Consider the following 22,508-nt stretch of genomic DNA (forward strand, 5'->3'; position numbering starts at 1 on the left):
TATCCCATCTGGACAAGAGGAATACCTATGTAAGAATGCTGTTCATTGACTACAGCTCAGCATTTAACACCATAGCACCCTCCAAGCTCATCATTAAGCTGGAGGCCCTGGGTCTCAACCCCACCGTGTGCAATTGGGTCCCAGACTTTCTGACGGGCCACCCACAGGTGGTGAAGGTAGGAAACAACATCTCCACTTTGCTGACCCTCAACACTGGGGCCCCACAAGGGTGCGTGCTCAGCCCCCTCCTGTACTCCCTGTTCAGATGAGACAACAGTAGTGGGCTTGATTACCAACAACGATGAGACAGCCTACAGGGAGGAGGTGAGGGCACTCGGAGTGTGGTGTCAGGAAAACAACCTCTCACTCAATGTCAACAAAACAAAGGAGATGATCATGGACTTCAGGAAACAGCAGAGGGAGCACCTATCCACATCGAAGGTACAGTAGTGGAGAAGGTGAAAAGTTTTAAGTTCCCCGGCATACACATCACAGACAAACTGAAATGGTCCACCCACACAGACAGCGTGGTGGAGAAGGCGCAACAGCGCCTCTTAAACCTCAGGAAGCTGAAGAAATTTGGCTTGTCACCTAAAACCCTGACAAAATTTTACAGATGCACAATCGAGAGTATTCTGTTGGGCTGTATCACCGCCTGGTACGGCAACTGCACCGCCTTCAACTGCAAAGCTCTCCAGAGGGTGGTGTGGTCTGCACAACGCATTACCGGAGGCAAACTACCTTCCCTCCAAGACACCTACAGCATCTGATGTCACAGGAAGGCCAAAAAGATCCTCAAGGACAACAACCACCCGAGCCACTGCCTGTTCACCCCGCCACCATCCAGAAGGCGAGGTCAGTACAGGTGCATCAAAGCTGGGACAGAGAGACTGAAAAACAGCTTCTATCTCAAGGCCATCAAACTGCTAAACAGTAATCACTAACTCAGACAGGCTGCTGCCCACATATAGACTCCACATTAATAAATTGATCACTAGACACTTTAAACAATGCCACTTTAATAATGTTAACGTATCTTACATTACTCATCTCATATGTATATACCGTACCTTATACCATCTATTGCACCTTCCCTATGCCACTTAGATTTGTGTGTATTAGGTAGTTGTTGGGGAATTGTTAGATTAATTGTTAGATATTACTGCACTGTCGGAACTAGAAGCACAAGAATTTCACTACACTCGCATTAACATCTGCTAACCATGTGTATGTGACCAATAACATTTGATTTGACAGAGAAAACCCACTGATAGCATTACTATGTGGCCTCACCATGACAGTGGTCTAGTGTGCAGGTTCTGCTCTGGGTGTCCAGACGGGAACAGTGCTGTCCCTTGGTGGCTGGTGAGAGCGGTGCGCGGTGACGCTGCTGCCTCTGAGACACACAGTCGCAGGCGGACCACTCGGTCCACTCTGACATGGGGCATTCTGGACAAACACACAGGGAAGAAGTCAAAGATGGAGAAAAGTATAGCTTTACTGTGAAAGTATTGTTTAGCCAAGAGATGCTGCGATTGACTCTTTGGGTTTGTGTCCTAATTGTTTACTATGTGGCAGAGCCTGGATAGCAGTCTTTCCTAGTCAGATTAAGTAAATCAAGTTTTTGGTTTAATTATAATAACAATAATAACTTCCAACAGACTTCAGATATTGTCTGAACAGACAGAACAGAGTATTCAGCAGTATCCAGTCCATTCTACTACACTATTATAGAATGCGCTTGGTGTCTAAGAGTAGACATGAACACAGCCAGAGATATTATTGAGGTCATGCTACCTGGACAGGGTCTCTTATAACACAGCTGGGTCTCCTCTCTGTTCCTCTCCGCCTCTACCTCAGGGGGGCAGGCGCCCTCCCCCTCCCCTTCACACACACACATCCTGCGTCGCCACACCACCCCCGCGCCGCAGCTGCGGGAGCAGCGGGACCATGGTGACCAGGGGCAAAGGTCATCTGGAAACAGGAGACGTGTGGTTCATAACAACAGTTGAAAACAAGAAGAGGGACAGAGGGATGAGAGAGAAACAGGTGTGTCCCTGTAGACCTGTAAGATGACAGTTTCTCTGCGTGCAGAGAGCAAACCACCACCATTGGTTCAGAGCAGAACCAGATGGAATAGGTCCGTTTTTGAAAACACTTTTCTTGAGCCAGGTGAGTGTTATTCATTATGAATGAATCTGAATGGTATAATCAACATGGTACTTTGTCCAATTCTGTTAGATCTACATTAAGGGCCTTAAGAAAAGTGTTAGGGTTGGGTTTGGAGTTGATCAACATTAGTCTGTGTTACCGAGGCAGGGAGGTGTGTGACAGCCTTGGGCGTCTCTCTCCGGTCCGCTGCAGTCTCTCCCGTTGTTACGGGGAGGAGGGTTGATACAGGCCCGGCTCCGAATTTGAGTGCCCCGCCCACACGTCACAGGACAGTCCGACCACACCGACCAGGGCGTCCAACCACCATCCACTGTCAACCAGAAGAGGAGTGATTGGCAGGATACACAGCCAATCACAATACTTGGAACGCGATTCATTGTTTATATCATAAGTGAGAGGCATTCTCTCTGCAGTGATATGGTTGTATGTGTCTTTTTGATTTGATCAAATTAGATTTCGCAATCCATCAAAGAAGAACAAATTGACGCAAAAGCATTACATCAAATTCATCCAATGTGCAGGCAGGTATAAGTACATATTGAACACACCTCGACAGTCAATATCTTGGCAATAGTCTCCCTCTGGGGTGCATGTGCTGAGAGAGAAAAAACACGGAAAATGTTAAAATTCAAAGTCAGTACAAAAATCTACTGTACCACTAATGCCCCTATAACACTATATCACTGAGCTATTTCAACATCTATATTTTAGTTCTACGACCTCACCATTGTTTACATTCTCCCTGCAACCACGTGTCTCCCACGGTCAGCTCCTGGTTGTCATGGACACAGAGGGGTGGGCAGGGCCCGGGGTCACATGACTTGTGTTGCACCTCCTCAAACTGGCAAACCGCTCCTTCACGCTCTGGTATTAGCGATCTCATAGGACACACACACACACACAATATTAATATCTGACATCCTGTGTATTTGTGTGTGTGTGTGTGTGTGTGTGTATGTGTGTCTTTGTGTGTGTCTCTTTTCTTCTTTTCTCACCTGAAGCGGGTTCTCTGGCCCCGCCCACAGGAAGTGCTGCAGGACGCCCAATTGGACCAGGAGCTCCATGTGCAGCTGGCCTCTCGGCAGCTCTGATTGGTGCAGGAAAGCAGTCCGTCTGCGCAGCTGCAATTGTTGCAGTCCACCTGGTGCCAGCTGCCTGCAGCCCAGCTCTGACCCAAAGAGTCCACACAGTCACACTGCCATACCTGCACACACACCCCATCCTGCTGCAGCTGACCTGGAACAACACACATATTTATAGTGTTATTAGTAGATTTATACATGCAATGGAAGACATCTGATCTGTGTACAGTACTTAATATAGCTCAGTATAATAGTTCATGTCAATTCATGACAAAAAGAATAGCTGACTGTGAAAATGTGACCGGTCACTAGCCTTTTGGGCAGCGGCACCCAGGCTGGCACTCTGTGTTGCCCTGGCACTGGATGCCCTGCTGGAGGTCTGAGCAGCGCTGAGGACACTCGTTGGCACAGGGCACAACCTCCTGACCCGCTGGGCAACCCTTCTCATCTGGGACACATGTATGATAGTACAGCATGGTTAAGTATGGTTAAAAACACTTCTCCATCCATCCAGCTTTTTTTTCTATCCAAGGGAGATATTTGTTTTTTTAAATCGGTGACTGAGGTGAGAGAGAGATACAAAGAGAGAGAGAGCAGAGAGAGAGAGAGAGATGGAGAAAGAGCAGACAGAGCAGAGAGAGAGAGAGACAGAGAGAGCAGATAGAGTAGAGAGAGAGATGGAGAGAGAGCAGAGAGAACAGAGAGAGAGATGGAGAGAGAGCAGACAGAGCAGAGAGAGAGACAGAGAGAGCAGATAGAGTAGAGAGAGAGATGGAGAGAGCAGATAGAGAAGTGGGAGGGAGATAGAGCAGAGCAGAGAGAGCAGAGAGAGAGATAGAGAGAGCAGATAGAGAAGTGGGAGAGAGATAGAGAGAGAGATAGAGAGCAGATAGAGAAGTGGGAGAGAGATAGAGAGAGATAGAGAGAGCAGATAGAGAAGTGGGAGAGAGAGATAGAGAGCAGATAGAGCAGAGCAGAGAGAGCAGATAGAGCAGAGAGAGAGAGCAGAGAGAGAGAGAGCAGAGAGAGCAGAGAGAGAGATAGAGAGAGCAGATAGAGAAGTGGGAGAGAGATAGAGAGAGAGATAGAGAGCAGATAGAGCAGAGCAGAGAGAGCAGATAGAGCAGAGAGAGAGAGAGAGAGAGAGATCGGTCTTACCACAGGGTTTGGTGTTGCAGGGTTTCACCTGGTTCTTCTCTCCCTCACACTTGCGCCCGCCATTTTTGGGCGGGGGGCTGAAGCAAGAGCGGGTTCGGATGGAGCGCCCGCCCCCACAGCGCTTGTCACAGCGAGACCAGGGGCTCCAGCGAGACCAGCCTCCGTCCACTGACACACACAGAGAGAGAGAGTCCTTTAACTATGCCTCCACTCCGGGGAACAAAACCAGCCCTACACCCCATGCTTAGCTATCAAATGCTTCCAGATATATGAGTGGCTATTAAGAAGTGATTCATTTCCATACATTCATGTCAGATACAATTAGTATCAGAATGTCAGAATGGCATTTAGTGGACAGTACAAAATCCCGAACGCAAACAGCATGCACAGTAGCTGTGTCTATTACAGTGTCAGTGCACCAACCTCGACAGGCCTTTATGTTACAGAAGCGATTCTCCAGGTTACCCCCCAGTATGTCATCACACCAGGAACCGTTGACCCCGGGGGTCAGGAAGGTGCGTAACCTCTGCTGCTGACCCACGCCGCAGGAGCGGGAGCACGCCACCCACTCGCCCCACTCCATCCACGTGCAGTTCCTCTGGGCGCAGTCGTCCCCTACACACATCCCACCGCCGTCTGGTAACACACAAAGCAAAAGACAGACATACATGATAGTGAGGACTGTGGTATTTCAAAATAAAGGACACTGCTGACATGAAGGAGATGAAGAAGGAGCACTGAGGCCTGCAGCATGATTTACATTATACATCCATGCCACAGGTGGTTGGTGGCACCTTAATTGGGGAGGACGGGCTCATGGTAAAGACTGGAGTGCTATCAGTGGAATGGTATTAAATACGTGACATTCCATTCGCTCCCTTCCAGCAATTATTATGAGCTGTCCTCCCCGTCAGCAGCCTCCACTGACCCATGCTTAAAATGTTTGTATTTTTTCACTTCCCTATTGTACTGAAAAAGGACACATTCAACCCGACAGAAAATACAGATAGGACTACTGCATTAGAGCTAAGGGAACAGTAGCTGGACATTAGGATATGGGGTTGGGGAAGAAAGGGGACATTACCAGGACACTGGGGCAGGTTGCAGGCCTTCTCCTGACGGGTGTCCCCTGAGCAAGGGGGTCTGACACACCTCCTCTGACGGGACTTGAGGGCCGGGGTCAGGGAATCGCTACACGACCGAGAGCAGGTGGTCCACGACGACCACTGAGAGAAGCCTGCATCCTCATCTACAGGGAGGGAGGGAGGGAGGGAGGGAGGGAGGGAGATCAATTGAGCCTCAACAAGTCTTTATTGTACAATTAACGAGTTCATAGAACACAATAGTTCATACTGTAGATAGAACATGTACAGTGGGGAAGTAAGAAGTGAGAGAGAGAGAGTGGGGGGCCTCAATAGTGAGACAGACAGAGGTCTCTAGGGTAAGGAAGCCCTGTGGTGTGTGGAGTGTTACCTGGTAGAGAGGGCTCTTCTGTGGGGCCGATGATCACTGTAAAAAGGATTACAAAACATAATAGGTAACGTCATATTTTAGTATATTACGTACCTGATGCTATTACAATCCTGGAGAGTACAGTTCAGTACCTGGGCAGTCCGTAGCCTGGCAGTAGGTGCTCTCTTGCCGGGGCCCCAGGCAGTCTCTGCCCCCGTAGGCCGGTGCCGGGTTGCTGCAGGCTCGGTTGCGGGTTTTCAGGCCCAGGCCCCCACAGGACAGGGAGCAGGGGCTCCAAGGGCCCCAGGGGGACAGACCCCCGTCTACGGGACACGGTTCCAAGGAACAGTTCCACAAACCATGTTGACACCCGCTACAGGCAGACAGGAGGGTCAAAAAATAAGTCAGGCTGTGAATAGTTCAACTAGGCCTGTAGCTATATATATATATATATATATATATATATATATATATATATATATATATATATATATATACACACACAGTCGTGGCCAAAAGTTTTGAGAATGACACAAATATTAATTTTCACAAAGTCTGCTGCCTCAGTTTGTATGATGGCAATTTGCATATACTCCAGAATGTTATGAAGAGTGATCAGATGAATTGCAATTAATTGCAAAGTCCCTCTTTGCCATGCAAATGAACTGAATCCCCCAAAAACATTTCCACTGCATTTCAGCCCTGCCACAAAAGGACCAGCTAACATCATGTCAGTGATTCTCTCGTTAACACAGGTGTGAGTGTTGACGAGGACAAGGCTGGAGATCACTCTGTCATGCTGATTGAGTTCGAATAACAGACTGGAAGCTTCAAAAGGAGGGTGGTGCTTGGAATCAATGTTCTTCCTCTGTCCAACCATGGTTACCTGCAAGGAAACACTTGCCGTCATCATTGCTTTGCACAAAAAGGGCTTCACAGGCAAGGATATTGCTGCCATTAAGATTGCACCTAAATCAACCATTTATCGGATCATCAAGAACTTCAAGGTGAGCGGTTCAATTGTTGTGATAAAGGCTTCAGGGCGCCCAAGAAAGTCCAGCAAGCGCCAGGACCATCTCCTTAAGTTGATTCAGCTGCGGGATCGGGGCACCACCAGTACAGAGCTTGCTCAGGAATGGCAGCAGGCAGGTGTGAGTGCATCTGCACGCACAGTGAGGCGAAGACTTTTGGAGGATTGCCTGGTGTCAAGAAGGGCAGCAAAGAAGTCCCTTCTCTCCAGGAAAAACATCAGGGACAGACTGATATTCTGCAAAAGGTACAGGGATTGGACTGCTGAGGACTGGGGTAAAGTCATTTTCTCTGATGAATCCCCTTTCCGATCGTTTGGGGCATCCTGAAAAAAGCTTGTCCGGAGAAGACAAGGTGAGCGCCACCATCAGTCCTGTGTCATGCCAACAGTAAAGCATCCTGAGACCATTCATGTGTGGGGTTGCTTCTCAGCCAAGGGAGTGGGCTCACTCACAATTTTGCCTAAGAACACAGCCATGAATAAAGAATGGTAGCAACACATCCTACGAGAGCAACTTCTCCCAACCATCCAGGAACAGTTTGGTGACGAACAATGCCTTTTCCAGCATGATGGAGAACCTTGCCATAAGGCAAGTGGCTCGGGGATCAAAACATCAATATTTTGAGTCCATGGCCAGGAAAATCCCCAGATCTTAATCCCATTGACAACTTGTGGTCAATCCTCAAGACGCGGGTGGACAAACAAAAACCAACTAATTCTGACAAACTCCAAGCATTGATTATGCAAGAATGGGCTGCCATCAGTCAGGATGTGGCCCAGAAGTTAATTGACAGCATGCCAGGGCGGATTGCAGAGGTCTTGAAAAAGAAGGGACAACACTGCAAATATTGACTCTTTGTATCAACTTCATGTAATTGTCAATAAAAGCCTTTGACACTTAAGAAATGCTTGTAATTATACTTCAATATTCCATAGTAACACCTGACAAAAATATCTAATGACACTGAAGCAGCAAACTTTGTGAAAATGTATATTTGTGTCATTCTCAAAACTTTTGGCCATGACTGTGTGTATATATATATATATATATATATACCCCTTGACTTTTTCCACATTTTGTTGTGTTACAGTCTGAATTTAAACTGGATTAAATTGAGTTTGTGTGTCACTGGCCTACACACAATACCCCATAATGTCAAAGTAGAACTATGTTTTTAGAATCTTTTACAAATGAATTAAAAATGAAAAACTAAAATATCTTGAGTTAATAAGTATTCAACCCTTTGTTATGACAAACCTAAATAAGTTCAAGAGTAAAAATATGCTTAACAAGTTACATAATTTTTGCATGGACTTACTCTGTGTGCAATAACAGTGTTTAACATGATTTTTGAATGACTACCTCATCTTTGTACCCCACACATACAATTATCTGTAAGGTTCCTCAGTCGAGCAGTGAATTTCAAACTCAGATTCAACCACAAAGATGACATTGAATGTTCCTGCGTGGTCTAGTTACAGTTTTGACTTAAAATCAATGGCAAGACTAGAAAATGGTTATCTAGCAATGATCAACAACCAACTTGAAAGAGCTTGAAGAATTTTAAAAAGATATTGCACAATCCAGGTGTGGAAAGCGCATAGAGCCTTACCCAGAAAGACTCACAGCAGTAACCGCTGCCAAAAGTTGATTCTAACATGTATTGACTCAGGGGTGTGAATACTTATGTAAACGAGATATTTCTGTATTTCATTTTCAATCATTTGCAAACATTCTAAAAACATGTTTTAACTTTGTCAGTATGGAGTATTGTGAGTAGATGGGTGAGAAAAAACATAAATTGAATCAATTTTGAATTCAGGCTGTACCACAACAAAATGTTGAATAAGCCAAGGGGTGTGAATACTTTCCCAAGGCACTGTATATTGTATATACATACAGTATATACAGAAAGGATAACCGCTCACAGACGTGTGCTTGATTAGTGAGCAGATGTGACAACATTTCCACCGCGTCCTGGTCTTAGTCAAGTAAGGAGAGAGAAATTAGAGTACAGATTGTGTACCACAGGAGGTTGATACCACAAATGATAACAGATTTACATTCTATGTTACACAGTATACCTCTCAGTCCCATTGGAGGTTGATACCACAGTTGATACCACAGATGATAACAGATTTACATTCTATGTCACACAGTATACCTCTCAGTCCCATTGGAGGTTGATACCACAGATGATAACAGATTTACATTCTATGTCACACAGTATACCTCTCAGCCCCATTGTGTGCCACAATGATTCAAGCTATATTGTAAACTACACATTTATAGCACCTCATGTGGGAGTAAGAGTGCACTCTAAATTCAATAAATAGCTTTTAGAGAACATATGTGCTTATTTGTGTGATGTGGTGTATCTCTCTCACCCACCAGACACTGCAGTCTTGTATGAATGTTTCCCCAGACTGGAACTCATCCCCCTGGGTTAGGTTATGGTGGGCCAACAATGGTGTCACAGACACATTCTGTAGTGAGGTCAGGAGCTCCTTGTCCACCAGGCAGGGGCACTCCTAAACATGAAACACAGTGCTTGGTTTACTAGCTCCCTTATTCATATGGAATACATATGAATTAACTGTTTATTCATATGGAATACATATGAATTAACTGTTTATTCATATGGAATACATATGACGTAACTGTTTATTAATGTGGAATACATATGAATTAACTGTTTATTCATGTGGAATACATATGAATTAACTGTTTATTCATGTGGAATACACTTGTTATAACCTTTTACTTATCTAAAATACACTAACATAAAGTTTTCATTCATTCGAAATACGCTTGAAATAACCATTTATTCATCTGAAATTCTGAAGAAGTAACCTTTCATTCATCTGAAATAGACATGAAATAACCACTGTAACTGACCTGTACACAGGCTCTGTTGTGCTGGAAGGTGTGCAGGGGGCAGTGGCACCCCTCCTCGCAGCCCTCAGAGTAGCAGCCCTCTCGCCCGCTGACCTGGGCACAACTGAAGGGGCATCCCTCGCCCCGCTCACACTCCCTGTACAGACGACCCGGAGGGCAACCCACCTCTGGTACCAAGGCAGGGGTTTGGGTAAGATGGGCACACAGGAGAGCAATTATCAAATTGTGTGCATAGAGTGTGAGTTTCATTGTCAAATACTTGCATATAGTATAAAAAGGATATTTCTAAAATACAGAATTAATCACTACTACTGATACTACTTGTACTACAACAACTACTACTGTAAATGTGGAGAGAATTGTTATATTGGTCCGGCAGTAAATCTTTTTCCATTCAACAGACTGACTCTTACTCAGTCCGAGCTGGAACGAGAGGCTGCATTCTCAGAGGACTATCACTCATACTAACGACACACAGAACCAAAAATAACCTCAATGAGGAGACGGAAGGGGAAGCCAGAGTGAAAAATGAAGACTAATCCACTGCCGCTGAGCTATTTCACTTTAAGATGCACTTCAACGCTGCATTTCCTGGTGTTACTACTAACCTTCACTCTGGCACCTCGTGCTGGTCATATTAGTGATTGACTGCATCTAGAATGGCATCCTATTCCATATATAGAGCACTACTTTTGACCAGAGTCCTATGGGCCCAGGTCAAATGTAGTACACTATAAACGTAGGGAACAGGGTGCCATTTCAGGCACAGCCATTGACTTCCATTGGCTCTGTGTAGTGGATGAATGAACGCTAGCAGGAAGTATAACGCAAACAAAATGTAGGTCCCAAAACACCTTGACACCATGCAAGGCCCTGCAGTCCTACAGTGGGTAGTCATCAGGGGTGTGTCTAAATGACACAGTGCTATCTAATTGGCTGTGCTACTCTGCACCTTTTCGCATAAAATATTAAGCTATCTACTACAGGTACATGGACTCTGAAGGGATACAGACTTTTACAGTGTGCCAGTGGTAGCTGCAGCAAGGGAATTTAAACTGTACTTTATCTCACGGTCTGCTATTTATCGGGAATCGAACCCACAACCCTGGCGTCACTAGTACCACACGACCACGCTCATATCAACTGAACAACACAGGAACACATGTAACATCTACATGTACTCACCGAGACAGACCTGAGTGTTACACGTCTTGCTCTGCCTCCTCATGCCAGAGCAGGGCGGGAAGCTGCATAGACGGGTACGAGACTGTTCCCCTCCTCCACAGCTCACTGAGCACACAGACCAGGAGGACCAGGGGGACCAGGTCGGCCAGCGGCCAGAGTCTGGATGGGGGCACAACACCAGAGATTTGACATCAGGTACCATGGTGTTTTGGAGGCAGTAAGGTAGTATCAAGTACATTACCGTATGTCCAGAAATATGTTTTGGGGGGGTTGTATGTAATGCAATCTGTTCAAAGGTAGTGCATACATCATCAGCATTCAACATTGTGTGGGCGAAGTCTACGATGATATGTTATGTTATGTTTCCACCAAGTCTGTTCCAGCGTGTACCTGTACAGGTGTGGTTGTTGCACTCTCTCTGCTGTTCAGACATGCCTGCACAGCCCCTCCCCCCGCTCTGAGGGGCGGGGTTATCACACTGACGCATGCGGAGCTTGACTCCACCCCCGCAGGGGGCCGAGCACTCTGACCAGCCTCCCCATTGGCTCCAGCCGCCATCGACATGGCAACCAGGGACTGATTGGCAGTGGAGAACACCCGCCTCACAGGTGCTGCGGTATAGGGAAGAGAAAGAAGACTGCATTACAAAAACGGTATTGATAATATGTGCTATGCTACCGGTGGGGAAACATGATGTTGTGTACTGTACCAGTTGTTACAGTCAGCGATGATGGTCTCTCCTGGATTTGCAAACTGCCAATCTGACCTACCAGGCCACGCCCACGAGGTGTTACTAGAGTCTAACCCACCTGGATGGAGAGAGAGAGAGAGAGAGAGAGAGAGATGTTTGCTGACCTCGCTGCAGCTTAGCATAGCGTTAGGAGTTGAGACAAACAACAGGAGTAGTAGGACAGTAATTACCAATTAAGTTGTGTTAAAGGTATGTTGTCTAGGTAAGTGTTCTCCACTGGTCTCACCAGTAGTACTGTTGTGGTATTTACAGCGACATTCCTCCCTCTCCACACACTGGCCGTCCTGTAGCACGAGATCACCCGGGCAACCACAGGTCATACTGCACTCCGCCGTGTCCAGACACTCTGTGTCGCCATGGAGATCAGAGCAGGAGCGTGGACAGGGCTTCCCACATGGCCAGTCCACCTGCACGCCGCCACATTCTGAGAGAGAGGAGCATCATGGGAAAATTACGAGGTCACAACTCAACAACTGGGAGTAAGCAGAGACTAACAACATAAAGAACTAAAGTAACCATATTACTTACTACTGTAAAATCTGCGTGAAATTCAATCCAATCATAATATCCCCAAGTCATTTTGAATCATGTGTCATGACAAGTATTTTAAATTACATTTTTGTAACATGTCCGCACTTTGGCACAGTGAAAATGTCACCCATGACGTCATCAGCTAACCTGAGCAGATGGTGACGTTGTCTTGGCAGCCGCGGCTCTGCCGGCTCTCCCCGTGGCAGGGCAGACCCCCAAACCTGGCAGGAGGACTGTTACACTCCCTGGTCCTCACAGACACCCCCTCACAGCCATCACACTCTGACCAGCCCGACCACAGGCTCCACGAACCATGGACTGATGGAGAGAGAGAGGGAGAGGGGGAGAGAGTGGAAGAGAGACAAGGAGAGAGTGGGAGAGAGATGGAAAGAGAGTAGGTGGAAATAAAGAGACAAAAGAGGGGGAGAGAGTGGAAGAGAGACAAGGAGAGAGTGGGAGAGAGAGGGGGAGAGATGGAAAGAGAGGGGGTGGAAATAAAGAGACAAAAGAGGGGGAGAGGCCGGAATCGACAAGTGGGGTGAGAGAGGGAGAGGAACAGAAAGGAAAGGTGGGAGAGAGAAAAGGTGAGACAGGAGGAGGTAAAGAAGGCAGAATCCATGTAATTACACTAACCACATACTAAAACGGTGTCTACCTGTAAGTCACAAACCCTTTAAAGTGATTACTATGTTGTTACCTGGGCAGAAGGTGACCACAGGGCAGGGTTGTCTCTGGATCTGTGCCCCCACCCCACCGTGTACTTCCTGTTCCCCCTGGCAGGGGGCTCCTCCCGCCTTGGGCTCTGGACAGCCACAGCTGCGATATCTGGACACCCACTCTGCCCCACATGTCTTAGAGCAGGAGATCCAGCCAGACCACTCACACCACCCACCTGACACTGTCCACCAGGGGAGAGGGGGGGATCAGGATGGATCAGACATACATGCGAGTCCATATGCTTTTGTTGATATATTGTATTGAATGTGATTGAAAATTGGGTATTCAGACTGCACCTATTACTTACCTGGACAGGGGTCACTGGTGCAGTTGAGCCTCCCTCCCTCGCAGGTACTGAAACATAAATGATATCAATAACAACCTAACACACGCACGAACGCAAGCTAGCAAGCACTCACCCACACCACCACTACTTTAAGCCTACCGCAATCTATGTCGCACCATTGGAGTTTTAATATGCACATATCAAAAGGCAACACGACAAAGCTTCTCCACCTCTCCTCTCTCTCCCCTCCTCCCCATCTTTCCCTCTCCTCTCTCTCCCCTCCTCCCCATCTTTCCCTCTCCTCTCCTCTCTCTCCCCTCCTCCCCATCTTTCCCCCTCCTCTCCTCTCTCTCCCCTCCTCCCCATCTTTCCCTCTCCTCTCCTCTCTCTCCCCTCCTCCCCATCTTTCCCCCTCCTCTCCTCTCTCTCCCCCTCCTCCCCATCTTTCCCTCTCCTCTCCTCTCTCTCCCCTACTCCCCATCTTTCCCCCTCCTCTCCTCTCTCTCCCCTCCTCCCCATCTTTCCCCCCTCCTCTCCTCTCTCTCCCCGCCTCCCCATCTTTCCCCCTCCTCTCCTCTCTCTCTCTCACCAGTTGTTGCAGCCGTCTGGGGCAGTGGTGCTCTCTCCAGGGTACAACCTCAAGCCGGTGTTGAGGTCCAGACAGGGGCACTCCTCTCTCCACACACAGGACGTCCCGTCGGAAGACAGCACCTTGCCCTCCGTGCAGTAACACCCCGCCTCACAGAGCCACTCACAGTGCTGCACAGTGGGGCGGGGGGTATAGGGGGTATGTTACCATCATTAGCATCACCACCACCATCACCATCATCATACTTATCCTCGTGCAAAGTTGACAAAGGAGTCAGCCAAATACCTACACGTCTTACTGGCAGAGCCCGAAGCTGTGTGTATAGATCATGTATATGGAAAATAGAAACAATTTGTGACACTCACAGACAGGTCATCACAGGAGCGAGGACACGAGGGGCCACAGCTACTGAACACTGTCCCAGGGACTTGAGAGCAAGGCGCAACTGAAAACACACACAGTGTCAGTCATATAAACATACACATACACACACATACACACACACACATACTGTACACAAACAGTCTCTTTCTCTCCACATTCAAGTCCACTAGATGGCGGTACTGTACATTAGCTGGATTGCCAACCACCATAGAACCCCGAAGACGAATCCAGAAACGAAACTGTCCTGAATGAGGAAATCAAAACAACAGCAACAGTTGTGTGGAAAAGAAACTTTCAGTACTGTTGAATAATATACGTGTTATAAATAGAAAGTCTGAAGAGGATAACAGAAGAGTGGATGGTAGGGGAAACTTTCTAAGTGCGGCTGTTGACTTCACTCTTCATTCTAAGAAAGTGAAAGTAAACATATCTGGTCAAAGGCTGTTCCAGAGGAGTGCAACCTGCAGTTCAGAGTCTGGGAGAAGATGCAGGAGATTGTTCAGTTCACTCCTGTTATTCTCGACCCCAACACTGTTCACCCCCATCTCATCCTGTCTAGCAACCTGATTCGTTTGAGACATAGTACGGAGACACCGCAGCTTCCTGACAACCCAGAGAGATTTGATAAGTACCGGTCAGTTCTGGGTTCTGACGGCTTTAACTCAGGGACACACAGCTGGGACGTTGAGGTTGGGGACAGTGTGTTATGGTCTGTTGGTGTGGTCACAGAGTGGAAGGAGGCCACTGCCTCAACGAGAGGACACTGGCGTGTAGATAATAACAAAGGAGTATTTAAAGCTCGCTCCTCATCGGATCAAAGCGTCCCTCTCTCAAGTAGACTGAGACCCCAGAGGATCAGAGTGCAGCTGTCTGAGGATTTTACCAGAGAAAGTCTCTGTTGTAGTGGAACAGCATAGTTAGAGCTGATACCACCTCTGTCTGTAACAGTAGAACAGTAAAATTCTGTGTCATTCCACAATATAGAGTGCCTTTTGGGTAGTGTAATTGTGTCAAAAATAACGTATTTATTTCATCTGATTATAACATTCTGTCATAAAGATCACATGTTTAATAAAAAAATCTGTTTTTACCAATTTTACATTTTTTGGGGGAAATTAGCACGCACACACACACATTCTGATAGCGTACCTGGACAGTGGTCAGTGTTGCAGGAGATTACTTCTGTGCCAAGCCCCTCACAGTAGTCCCCCTCTCCCTCTGGACTGGGGCTATCACAATCCCGGCGTCTGCTCTGAACACCCCCACCACATGACTTGGTGCAGTCTGTCCAGTTGCTCCAGTCCCCCCAGCCACCATTACCTGTAAAGACCATGACACAACACAGGCTAAACCAAAGTAGTAAAAAAAAGGGGTGAGTACAGTACAGGACTAATGCTCAATCAAATGATTATTCTACTGCAAAAATGGTAGTGTGCTGAATCCTCATAGATAATCCATAAAACAGGTAAAAGCCAGCACCTCAAATGATACAGTATGTGTCATTAATTCAGGGTAACACTTTATTTGGATAGTCTATCTGTAGACAGTCCATCTGTAAAGACTATCAGTAACATTTCAACTTACTATCTACTAACCCTAGATCTAACCCTCCCCTTAACCCTTATCCTAACCCTAAACGGAACCTAACCCTTATTCTAAAACGAACCCTAACTGTAACCTTGTCAAGCAGTTGCTTATCAACAGATGGTTTGTTGATCGTATGGCCATCTGTAAAGCATTTACAGATGAAAAATCTGGACTATCCAAATAATGATATACAAAGATCCCTCCATCAAGGCATTACTCACGATCACAGGGAGCAGTCATACACAGCTGGTCTTGGTGGTCAGGTCCGATACAGGGCAGACCACTCCCAGACCGCTGGGGACTAGAACAGAACCTATAGCGGGACTGGAGACCTGGTCCACAACTCACTGAACACTGACCCCAGGGGGTCCAGGAAGACCACTGACCGTCCACTGTGAGAGGGGGTGGTTGTTGTTAGGTTTTGTTTCAAGCTATGGACCGCAACAATAACCAAATCTAAAGCAAATTGCGAGAAATACCTATTTCTGTACCAAAACCAATTTCCCCCTTGTGGTTTTCGCCTACTTCTCTCTACTTTTTAGTAAGCCAATGCCCCACTCACCATTACAGTTGAGTTGAGTGCAGTTTACCAGCCTCCCAGAATCACATGTGCTGTGAGGGAGAGGAGAGGAGAGAAATAGTCAGAGGACTATTTGTTTCCGAGAGCTCTATTCAGGTTTAATTTCATTAAACAATATCACGTACATACTATGTGATGCTATACTACTGTATATTACTGTATACTACTGTATAGTACTGTATACTACTGTATAGTACTGTATACTACTGTATAGTGCTGTATATTACTGTATAGTACTGTATAGCACCAATACCAGTTGTTGCAGTCCCTGGGTACGACATCACCAGGTTCATACTGCTCCCCATCCACATCACAGCGACACTGAGACATCCACACACACTTGCCATCCTAAGGAAACAGAGAACGGTCAGTTTGCTCCTTGAGCTATTGCTCAGGCTTTAGCTCAGTGGGTTAACACTATTTTGTGGCACGCAGAAGATCCATATTCAAGTCCAGTTTGCGTGTGTGTGTGTGTGTGTGTGTGTGTGTGTGTGTGTGTGTGTGTGTGTGTGTGTGTGTGTGTGTGTGTGTGTGAGAGCATAGACAGACAGACCTGCAGGACAGTGCCGTGTGGACACTGACAGCCCGGTGTACAATTCCTCTCATAATCCATACTGATGTCAGAGCAGGTGACCGGCCCCTCCACACACACCGTCCACACCTGTCCCCCAGGGCAGCCCGTCCCATCACCTAACACAGGGTGGATGAGACGACAACGCATCAATCAATTAATCTATGCAATTTGAGGTGCAGCCAAAACTCATAGGAACATCAAGAAAGAGACCAAATTCAGCCTTCATAAAAAAATAGATGTTTTGTCACATACACCGGATAGGTGCAGTGAAATGGGATGTTTTGCAGGGTCAGCCGTAGTAGTACGGCGTCCCTGGCTCATTAGGGTTAAGTGCCTTGCTCAAGGGCACGTCGGCAGATTTTTCATCATGTCGGCTCAGGTATTCGAACCAGAGACCTTTCGCTTCAACGCTCTAACCACTCAGGCTACCTGTCGCCACAGATCAAGTGTGAAAGACCATTGCATAGCTGCGTAGATATATACAGCATAGTTCCAGTATATAGTTGCTTCTGGAGCTTGTTAGTGTGTCTGTAGGTCTTTTTGGTACGCCTATCTATGATCTTGAATCAATAAGGGTATTCAAGGTGGCCTGGTCTGCTTCAGAGAGAGATACTGCACTCGGTGTCAGCGAGAAAGGAATACATGAATATCAAAATATAACATCCTCAAAGCTCACAACACATGGTCATACTGTAAGTCAGAGTGGAAGATCAGAGCCTGCTAACTCCCTCCCTCTCTCTCTCTGTACTCACCACAGGGCTGCAGGTTACAGGCAGAGAACTGCTGGGCAGTACCATGGGTTCTTTGGGGTCCCCGTGTCCTGTTCCTGTACCCCCCACCACACGTCACCGAACACTCTGACCATACACTCCATGGCTCCTTCACACCTGGCACAGGCGCACACACACACACACACACACACACACACACACACACACACACACACACACATTGATGTAGACATTGTGGGTGAGACATTTCCAGCAAAAGTATAGGTATCTGGACCGATGGCCAAATATGCAATGTTCACATTATCTCTCTAAATTCTTTCTGTTGCACTATCACCGTCATAACCCATGTGGGATTTAGATCTACTGTATGTCATTCCTACTCATAACCCATGTGGGATTTAGATCTACTGTATGTCATTCCAACTCATAACCCATGTGAGATTTAGATCTACTGTATGTCATTCCTACTCATAACCCATGTGGGATTTAGATCTACTGTATGTCATTCCTACTCATAACCCATGTGGGATTTAGATCTACTGTATGTCATTCCAACTCATAACCCATGTGAGATTTAGATCTACTGTATGTCATTCCAACTCATAACCCATGTGGGATTTATATTGTAATGACCAAGAGACCACCTGTAGGAGCCATTGAAACGAACCAGCCTATTGTAGGAGTGTAATGATGGTCTGTCTGTCACCTCCCCTACCCTGACAGGGCTCCAGACTGCAGGTGTTCATCCCCAACCTGTCGCCCCTGCAGACACGCCCCCCGAACGCAGCCGGTGGATTGGTCCCCGAGCGGTACCGCCTCCTCACGCCCACGTCACACGTCCTGCTGCAGGCGCTCCACTGGGTCCAGCTGCTCCAGCCACAGTCCACTGAGAGAGAGAGACACACAGAGAGAGAGAGAGAGAGAGAGAGAGAGAGAGAGAGAGAGGTTGACAGTCTCTCTTGATTGTTTGGGGTGCTGCCGTCCAGGGCCGCACTGAGGAATACTGAGTGAACATATTTGCATATTTGATCAAATCCATCATCAATAATATGACATGAGTAGGCTGCATTGGACCACACTCACCAGCGCAGGGCTCTGTTCCACACACCATCTCTCCATTATGGCAGGTGCTAAGGACAAAAGGAAAGGATGCATAGACAGAGTCCTATACTGTACTTTTTCATGTTTCTTTCCTTTTCAATAACATTATGTTTATATTCTTCGAGGGGAGTACCAGTTGTTGCAGTCGTCCAGTTTCACACGAGCTCCTCCTGGGTACATCTGTCCATGGTGGTAGCACGGGCACTGGGTGAGGGGCACACAAGTGCTGTTGAGTAGGTAGAGTCCCAGGGCACAGTAGCATCCGTCGTAACACTCCGTGGCACACTCCACCTCTGTTGTCATGTCCATACACACCCGTGGGCACGCACCACCGTGAGCCTGGCACTGCTCCTTGCTCATGTAGGCCATGCCCTCTGGACACACTCCTATATGCCACACAGAGAGTGGGACACACACCAATGCGATGCGATTGAATCTGTCAAGTGATTTGACCACTTTAAGTCCCACAGATAATATGTAGTAACCTTGGCGTGAATACATGTTACTGTTTACCTGACCAGGTAGAACTAGGTGCACTAGTAGTAAACGCCTTGTAATGATGAATTCCAGAATGTGTGTATGATTCCAGAATGTGTGTATGATTCCAGAATGTGTGTATGATTCCAGTTCGTTACCTGAACAGGGGTGGGAGTTGCAGTCTCGGGTCTGGATGTGAGGCCCTGGGCAGGTGCTGCCCCCGTGCTGTGGAGGAGGAGAACTGCAGAAGCGCTCTCTGGTCTGAGCCCCCGAGTCACACTCTGATGAGCACAGGGACCATGGGGACCACTCCAACCAGCCGCCATTCACTGGGGAGGAGGGGGAGATAGCGGGGGGGGGGTATCTCAATAGTGTAAAGTTCTATCCTTCCTTTCATCTACACAGATCTGCGACTACAGAATGGGTGAAAGCAACATGGTGGATGAAGGACAGAACATAAGGTGTGTGTATAGAGGATGTACCTGGGCAGTGCACGGTGTTACAGGGCTCCTGATCCTCTGCGTCCCCCTCACAGTCCGTGTGTGTGTTGGTGCGGGTGTAGCTGGGTGTGTTGGTGCGTGTGTAGCTGGGTGTGTTGGTGGATATGTTACAGGTGCGGAACCTCCTCCTCAGCCCCACCTCGTCCACGTGGTGGAAACAGGTCTTGCTGCACTCTGACCAGGCCGTCCACTTCCCCCACACCGCCTCATCCTTACCAGGGGGACAGGGGGTGAAGCACTGACGAGCCTCTGAGGAGTCCCCAGGACAGGGCTCGACTCTCGCCAATCCTGCTGGGCTCACAGGGGACCTGGGGGAGGGGACAGAGGGACAGGGGGACAGGGGATAGAGGACAGATGACAGAGGACAGGGAAAAGAGGATAGAGCATAGGGGACAGGGGATGGGGACAGGGGATGGGGATAGGGGACAGGGGACAGAGGATAGAGGATAAGGGACAGGGGACGGGGGATGGGGATAGGGGACAGGGGACAGATGACAGATGAAAGGGGATAGAGGACAGGGGATATATGACAGAGGAGAGGGGACAGGGAACAGATGACAGAGGACAGGGGACAGAAAGCCATCAGAGACACATGATGAGCCACACAATGGTTTAAATGTGTCACTGTTGGTGGGATGCTGGTGAGGTGAACCCACCTATAGCGCTGCTGTAGTCCAACCCCACAGGAGCTGTCACATGATGTCCAGGAGGACCAGGCTGACCAATCACAGCTGGCCACACAGCTGGAGTTGTCACATGAGACACGTCCATCTTCACACACACTGGTAGAGAGGGAGACAAGAAGAGAGAGAACATGTAGCAACATGACATGGCATGAAACGACAATATGACATAACACAACTATTGACTGTAAGCTCAGGAATAAAAGAATGATGTGGGTTGTAGGAAGGCTTGGTGTGTGTGTGTGTGTGTGTGCCTCTCACCATGTGCTGCAGTTGTCCTTGCTGACCTCTTGTCCAGGCTGCAGTGGCAGTCCCTCCCAGTGGCACCCACACTGACTGGCATTCACACAGTGGCCATCCTGTAGGAACAAACCAGCCGGACAACGACAACCTGGGTAGCGAGACAGAAGAGAGTTAACGACAGACAGACAGACAGACAGACAGACAGACAGACAGACAGACAGACAGACAGACAGACAGACAGACAGACAGACAGACAGACAGACAGACAGACAGACAGACAGACAGACAGACAGACAGAGACAGACAGACAGACACACACACACACACACACACACACACACACACACCACTTCATACCTGTGACGCATTGGGAGGTGCAGTTGGGGTAGTGCAGGTGTGAACAGGTGGGGGGACATGGCTCCACTCTACCAGACTGGCAGTCAGCCTCTCTTACCACCACCATGCCTTTAGTACAGCCTAGACAGCAAGCAATTTACATTATTAGAGCTTGATTATTATCAGTAACAATTTAATGGGATATTGCCCACAGAATTAATCTTTTTTTATAGCATGTTACAAACAATCCATAGTCCAAGACAACATGATCAAACCATAAGACAACATGATCACCTGTACACTTCTAGAAAAAAAGGTGCTATCTAGAACCAATAAGGGTTCTTTGGCTGTCCCTATAGGATAACCTTTTGAATAACCCTTTTTGGTTCCATGGAGATCCCTTTTGGTTCCAGTCGAACCATTTTGGGTTCCATGTAGAACCATTCCCACAGAGTGTTCTACAGTACATGGAACCCAAAAGAGTTCTATCTGGAACCAAAAAGGGTTCTCCTATGGGGACAGTCGAAAACATAACCTATTTATTTGCAGCTCACCTGTCTGTGAGTCTGTGTTGGGGCCACAGGGCTGGCTGTTACAGCTCTGGGTCTGCAGTCTCATCCCCTCACAGTCACGCCCCCTGTTCTTAGGGGGAGGGTTGGAGCAGGTCCGGTTCCTCCCCCTCAGCCCTCCCCCACACTGGGTGTCACACGGGGACCAGCCCGTCCACTCTGACCACTGACCGTCCACTGGGAGAGAGAGACGAGAGATGCAGGGATGGGGGAGGTGGGAGAGAAGGAGGAAGCAGAGGAACTTTGAATGAGCAGGGCTTGGTAGAGTACATTAGTGTAAACCAAGGGAGAGTGCAACTGATAGAGAGACGAGAGGCAGGGAAATAATGAGTAGAGAGACAAGAAGAGAGAGAAAGAAAGAAAACAACAACTGACACAGATCTTGAGAAGAGGCAGTCAAAAGAGAGGAAGGCACAGACGAAAACAGTCAAAAGAGAGGAAGGCACAGACGAAAACAGTCAAAAGAGAGGAAGACACAGACGAAAACAGTCAAAAGAGAGGAAGGCACAGACGAAAACAGTCAAAAGAGAGGAAGGCACAGACGAAAACAGTCAAAAGAGAGGAAGGCACAGACGAAAACAGTCAAAAGAGAGGAAGGCACAGACGAAAACAGTCAAAAGAGAGGAAAGCACAGACGAAAACAGTCAAAAGAGAGCAAGGCACAGATGAAAACAGTCAAAAGAGAAGAAGACAGACAAAAACAGTCAAAAGAGAGCAAGGCACAGATGAAAACAGTCAAAAGAGAAGAAGACAGACAAAAACAGTCAAAAGAGAGGAAGGCACAGACGAAAACAGTCAAAAGAGAGCAAGGCACAGATGAAAACAGTCAAAAGAGAAGAAGACAGACAAAAACAGTCAAAAGAGAGCAAGGCACAGATGAAAACAGTCAAA

The 22,508-nt window shown here is 47.5% G+C and overlaps 1 protein-coding gene and 1 long non-coding RNA gene across 3 annotated transcripts in view; one reads left to right on the forward strand and one right to left on the reverse strand.

The window, feature by feature from the left end:
* Positions 1 to 22,508, reverse strand: part of sspo (SCO-spondin) — an 82,367-nt gene that overhangs the window by 17,870 nt on the left and 41,989 nt on the right. Inside the window, exons 56-93 of the mRNA XM_029755695.1 lie at positions 21,603 to 21,794; positions 21,070 to 21,189; positions 20,731 to 20,860; positions 20,443 to 20,568; positions 19,769 to 20,094; positions 19,445 to 19,615; positions 18,943 to 19,195; positions 18,792 to 18,838; positions 18,424 to 18,594; positions 17,730 to 17,864; positions 16,957 to 17,093; positions 16,657 to 16,751; positions 16,386 to 16,435; positions 16,045 to 16,215; positions 15,386 to 15,556; positions 14,218 to 14,297; positions 13,853 to 14,022; positions 13,285 to 13,331; positions 12,958 to 13,158; positions 12,408 to 12,578; positions 11,956 to 12,153; positions 11,688 to 11,787; positions 11,369 to 11,589; positions 10,979 to 11,137; positions 9,794 to 9,960; positions 9,287 to 9,426; positions 6,017 to 6,237; positions 5,886 to 5,921; positions 5,497 to 5,661; positions 4,836 to 5,048; positions 4,413 to 4,580; positions 3,568 to 3,702; positions 3,168 to 3,408; positions 2,898 to 3,050; positions 2,721 to 2,767; positions 2,312 to 2,482; positions 1,798 to 1,974; positions 1,294 to 1,449 (exon numbers count right to left, since the gene is read on the reverse strand). Of these exons, the coding sequence (XP_029611555.1) occupies positions 1,294 to 1,449; positions 1,798 to 1,974; positions 2,312 to 2,482; positions 2,721 to 2,767; positions 2,898 to 3,050; positions 3,168 to 3,408; positions 3,568 to 3,702; positions 4,413 to 4,580; positions 4,836 to 5,048; positions 5,497 to 5,661; positions 5,886 to 5,921; positions 6,017 to 6,237; positions 9,287 to 9,426; positions 9,794 to 9,960; positions 10,979 to 11,137; positions 11,369 to 11,589; positions 11,688 to 11,787; positions 11,956 to 12,153; positions 12,408 to 12,578; positions 12,958 to 13,158; positions 13,285 to 13,331; positions 13,853 to 14,022; positions 14,218 to 14,297; positions 15,386 to 15,556; positions 16,045 to 16,215; positions 16,386 to 16,435; positions 16,657 to 16,751; positions 16,957 to 17,093; positions 17,730 to 17,864; positions 18,424 to 18,594; positions 18,792 to 18,838; positions 18,943 to 19,195; positions 19,445 to 19,615; positions 19,769 to 20,094; positions 20,443 to 20,568; positions 20,731 to 20,860; positions 21,070 to 21,189; positions 21,603 to 21,794 (5,832 nt within the window). The remainder of the gene's footprint in view (positions 1 to 1,293; positions 1,450 to 1,797; positions 1,975 to 2,311; positions 2,483 to 2,720; positions 2,768 to 2,897; positions 3,051 to 3,167; positions 3,409 to 3,567; positions 3,703 to 4,412; positions 4,581 to 4,835; positions 5,049 to 5,496; positions 5,662 to 5,885; positions 5,922 to 6,016; positions 6,238 to 9,286; positions 9,427 to 9,793; positions 9,961 to 10,978; positions 11,138 to 11,368; positions 11,590 to 11,687; positions 11,788 to 11,955; positions 12,154 to 12,407; positions 12,579 to 12,957; positions 13,159 to 13,284; positions 13,332 to 13,852; positions 14,023 to 14,217; positions 14,298 to 15,385; positions 15,557 to 16,044; positions 16,216 to 16,385; positions 16,436 to 16,656; positions 16,752 to 16,956; positions 17,094 to 17,729; positions 17,865 to 18,423; positions 18,595 to 18,791; positions 18,839 to 18,942; positions 19,196 to 19,444; positions 19,616 to 19,768; positions 20,095 to 20,442; positions 20,569 to 20,730; positions 20,861 to 21,069; positions 21,190 to 21,602; positions 21,795 to 22,508) is intronic.
* On the forward strand, positions 11,502 to 13,199 carry LOC115195630 (uncharacterized). Of its 2 annotated transcripts, XR_003878724.1 has the most exons (4): positions 11,502 to 11,631; positions 11,982 to 12,208; positions 12,376 to 12,654; positions 13,041 to 13,199. It is a non-coding gene; the product is annotated as an uncharacterized LOC115195630 (long non-coding RNA). The 2 variants fall into 2 exon arrangements; XR_003878723.1 differs by having other exon boundaries at positions 11,502 to 12,208.

Source organism: Salmo trutta, chromosome 6, assembly GCF_901001165.1.
Source record: "Salmo trutta chromosome 6, fSalTru1.1, whole genome shotgun sequence".
Lineage (NCBI taxonomy): Eukaryota > Metazoa > Chordata > Actinopteri > Salmoniformes > Salmonidae > Salmo > Salmo trutta.